The sequence below is a fragment of the Phaethon lepturus genome, unplaced genomic scaffold, assembly GCF_000687285.1.
Source record: "Phaethon lepturus isolate BGI_N335 unplaced genomic scaffold, ASM68728v1 Scaffold50774, whole genome shotgun sequence".
NCBI lineage: Eukaryota > Metazoa > Chordata > Aves > Phaethontiformes > Phaethontidae > Phaethon > Phaethon lepturus.
In genome coordinates this window covers 1-3,829 of record NW_010533505.1, presented here as the reverse complement: position 1 = coordinate 3,829, position 3,829 = coordinate 1, and the positions used below count along the sequence as shown (strand labels likewise).

Sequence of the window (3,829 nt, the reverse complement as noted above, 5' to 3'; positions counted from 1 at the left end):
GGAGGGCGCGGCAAGCGTCGGCGCCTCCGCTGTCCCCATGCACCCCCTGGGGCTTGGGCGTCCTCACTTGGCCTTTGGTGGGGGCTTCGACCGAATCAGGGAAGGCAGAAATGCGCGGCTCTGAGTCTGCCCTGGAAAGGCCCCAGAGGAGGATTAACGGAGGGAGGGCGGCTTGGGGACACGGAGCCATGCGTGGGGGCGGTGGGGAAAAGCCTCGGGCACAACTCAGGGACGTGGCTGCAGATAAGACATGTTGTGTGTCAGCCCCGAGAAGGGGATGTTGGCTGGTGTCCATAGCGTTGGGATTCCCAATTCTTTTTCTGTTTTTCTTTATGTGTATTAGGTTAAGCAAAATGCAGGCTCCTTTGGCTCTCCTCAGCTCTCCAGCTCTGGTAGGTTGCTTTTCTTCAGAGGAGTATAACAATACTTAATGGGGAATATATGATTGTGAAGTCATTCTCTGTGTTGCTTGGTTCAAAACACTCTCCTGGACCCCGTGAGCTTAGGTGGGATCATGTGGGTTTGTTTTACCATGGATTTAACAAGGAAGGGAAACAAGGTGACCTCTGATGACCGGAGGGTGAGACCTGCCTGCCATTTTAGTAGATGTGCAATGAACTGCAAGCCCTAGGGCTTCTCTAAAGATAAGCAGACTGGTTGTTACAGAGGTACACAGTCACCCCTTTCTTTCAAGGTATGAATTAGGAAGAAAATGTATGGAACTGCAGTAATGACTGAACTGCTGTAGCAGATATGACTCTCATTGTGTTACAGTGTCTGTCATTCAAGGACTTAATCCAGCTGGCTAAAATGGAAGTATCCTACACTTGCATATGCCATGTTTTTTAGTCTTGTTTCATTCTTGAGATGTTTTTAAAAATTCTAAGGCTGTTTTTCATAAAATAACTGTTCTTAGGATTAGTGTGGACACATCCGACTGTAGGAGTTAATTGTCTGTGTTTCGCTTCAGTTTCGGTGCTGTTCCAGGGCTCTGGCCAGACCAGTTTCAGTGTCTGTTTTCAGCAGGCCTGAGGTTCAGACTGTACAGGTGAGACTCTTATGGGGTAAACTGAGTCCTGTATTTCTGTGCTTGCTGCCTGTGATACTCGATAAGTTTCTCCCAAGACGGAGGAGTAAGTTTGTATATCAAGAGGATGGCTAATATGGGGGCATAGCTTCTAGCCCAGATTGGTGATGGCTTAGCAAGCTTGGCTGTTGTTGCTCTGCCTTGAGTAAAGTGTAAATAGTGATCATGTTTTATTAAACTCTTATATTTATGATTAAAAGTGTCATTAGCATGTTTCTTCTCCTGTATCCCACAGCCAGCTGGCGTTTCCCATCCACAGCTGATCCGCCGCGAGTTCCAAACCAGTGCTGTTTCCAGGGATATTGACACTGCTGCTAAGTTCATTGGTGCTGGTGCTGCCACAGTCGGGGTGGCTGGTTCGGGAGCGGGTATTGGGACAGTGTTTGGCAGCTTGATCATTGGCTATGCCAGGTAAGTAAGATGCCTGGCTGGCTTCTTGCTCCTTTCTTCCAGCACTAAATTTGGTAGATTAGTAGAACTTTCTCTGGAACATATGTCCAGCTCTACATGTGTAGTGTATATTAGCAGATATTACATTGGACTGAAGCAGTTCCCCTTGGAATATAAAATGGTTGTTATAATCCATTATTCTATTAATGAATAAGAAAGTTCCTGGACTTCTGATCCACCCTATACTTCTGAACAATGTAGCTGCTCTGTGGAACTCTGCCTGCCTCTAGAAGAAACAAAGCAGTAGCTATTAGCAGGAACTGTTGCTTGATACCACCAGGGCAGGTGAAACTAGCCTTCAGGGTTCAACATGTCTACGTCACTAAAAACCATGGAAAACTATGGCTTTCTCATTCCAGCTGGTGGCTGCCTGCCATAAAAGTTGTTTGTGCCCCAAAATCCATTGCCTATGTGACATAATTCTGGCTTTCTGTGATGTGGACTCTGGTTTGGGTGTGTTTTTTCTTACTGTCTATTTTTTTTTTCCCTTCTCTCTCTGGTTTGTTCTCCCCACTTGTACAACATACAGGAATCCATCTCTCAAGCAGCAGCTTTTCTCCTATGCCATCCTGGGCTTTGCCCTGTCTGAGGCCATGGGTCTCTTCTGTTTGATGGTGGCATTCCTTATCCTCTTTGCTATGTGACATCTTCTGGTCCTGGCTGCGGCTTCCATCACTCTGTCCTCTGCGGTTTGAGTCTGCTTCCATCAGAGCGTTCCAGACTGACAATTAAAGAAAAGATTTCTCTAAATAAACTGGTGGCTTTATTTTTTTTTTCCCCTTATGTTCTGGTCCAGTGGGGGGAAGTCCTTATGGAAGTTGGTGTATTGGTGAAAGAGGGTAATATCCCAGATATGGGGGCACCCACTGGTGAAGGAGAAGGGGAATGTGAAATGGTGGTGGGAGAGGAGGGAAAACTAATGTGAGGTCAGCTAGATAAGGGAGAGTGTACTTGAACAGCTCAGATTATATAAAAATACCAACTAGCATGGACCTATTAAAACAAATACTTCTAGATGAGCTGACAAAGCTCTGTTTTTTTTCCATATACAGTTGTTAAAAATGCTACAGGTCTTTCTTTTTCATCTGAAAGACAGTATATAGAAAAGGTGATAACATACAAGTGAGGGTGCTTAAAGTGTATTAATGGTGTTTGCATAACTAAATTACCAGTAAGTACATCAGCGTATGCACTGCCATATCATCTGAGTTTTCATCTTTCACAAAGAAGAGCTGTTTTCAAGGTCATGCCATTCATCTGTCTCCTCAAAGCATCAGTTTACACGAAGAACCACAGCTGAGTTCTATTCTTCCCCCCTCCACCCCACAGTTACTTGCTTCAGCTGCGTTAGAGATTGGAGTATACGAGGGAGGAGGAATTCTAAAAATCTAACCTGAATCTTGGGCCCTGTGGTAAGACAGGAAGGTGAGCACTGGGGGAGCCTGTCTGGTTATCTGCTTTAGGTAATTGAATTAATGCAGCTACTGTGTGTGCTTAAGGCCTCAGGCAGGGTTGTGACAGCCCTGGGGATATGAACAGGGTACAGGAACTACTCTGTTCATTCATAACAGTTGCTTACACCCTGTGAGGGGAAGAGGGGCTGCGAAAAATTTGATTCCAAGAAGTCGCAGGGACAGTTTTTTTTGAGAATCACAGCTCTGAAGCCAAAAGGAACTTGAGGGAGACTCGCTGGCTGAACTAGAGAGGAAAAAAATCCTGCATCTGCAGTCAGGCTGGCTCCTGGGGACAAACATATAACCCTGAAACAGTAATACTGCGCTTTGGGAATCTTCTCTGGCTGTTGATAGCAGGTTGTAGCTATCAGCGTGTCAGGCAGTCAGCACTTACTGTCTCTGGAAACAACACTGCTAGCTGTGTGTAAGCTAGGTATTATTCTCCCTTACACGTACAAAACTCTGCATAAATAACTTCTGTTGTTGTATCCTTGGTAAAGCAAAAGTGACCTTGGAACTAAAATCACTCACTTTGGTTGCACACTTAACTGTAAGTAACCCAGTGCTGCTGGGCGGCTCTGGCAGGTGGTGTAGGGCTCAGATGGTCCGTATAGGCCAGAAGCAGAGCTGCTGGTTTCCTGTGACCTGAGTAACAGCTTTCCCCCTCTCACACCACTCCGGGCAGGCTGTTTTGCTCCTTGACCGTTTCCTGAAGCCGGTGAGGTGAGGATGTGCACCCTGAGGAGGGCTTTGGGTGCTGCCTGAGGTCACAGCTGGGCCTCGGTCCGCGCTGAAACGCTGCCCTGTCTCCGCAGGCTGAGGCGTGCTGACAGCGAGG

The 3,829-nt window shown here is 46.6% G+C and overlaps 1 protein-coding gene across 1 annotated transcript; it reads left to right on the top strand.

Moving 5' to 3' along the window:
* Positions 1 to 301: 301 nt before the first annotated feature.
* On the top strand, positions 302 to 2,292 carry ATP5G1 (ATP synthase, H+ transporting, mitochondrial Fo complex, subunit C1 (subunit 9)). The gene is made up of 4 exons (XM_010285198.1): positions 302 to 392; positions 971 to 1,048; positions 1,323 to 1,498; positions 2,067 to 2,292. The coding sequence occupies exons 1-4, from the start codon at positions 333 to 335 to the stop codon at positions 2,179 to 2,181; spliced, it is 429 nt and encodes a 142-aa protein (XP_010283500.1). The 5' UTR covers positions 302 to 332; the 3' UTR covers positions 2,182 to 2,292.
* The last annotated feature ends 1,537 nt before the right edge of the window (positions 2,293 to 3,829 follow it).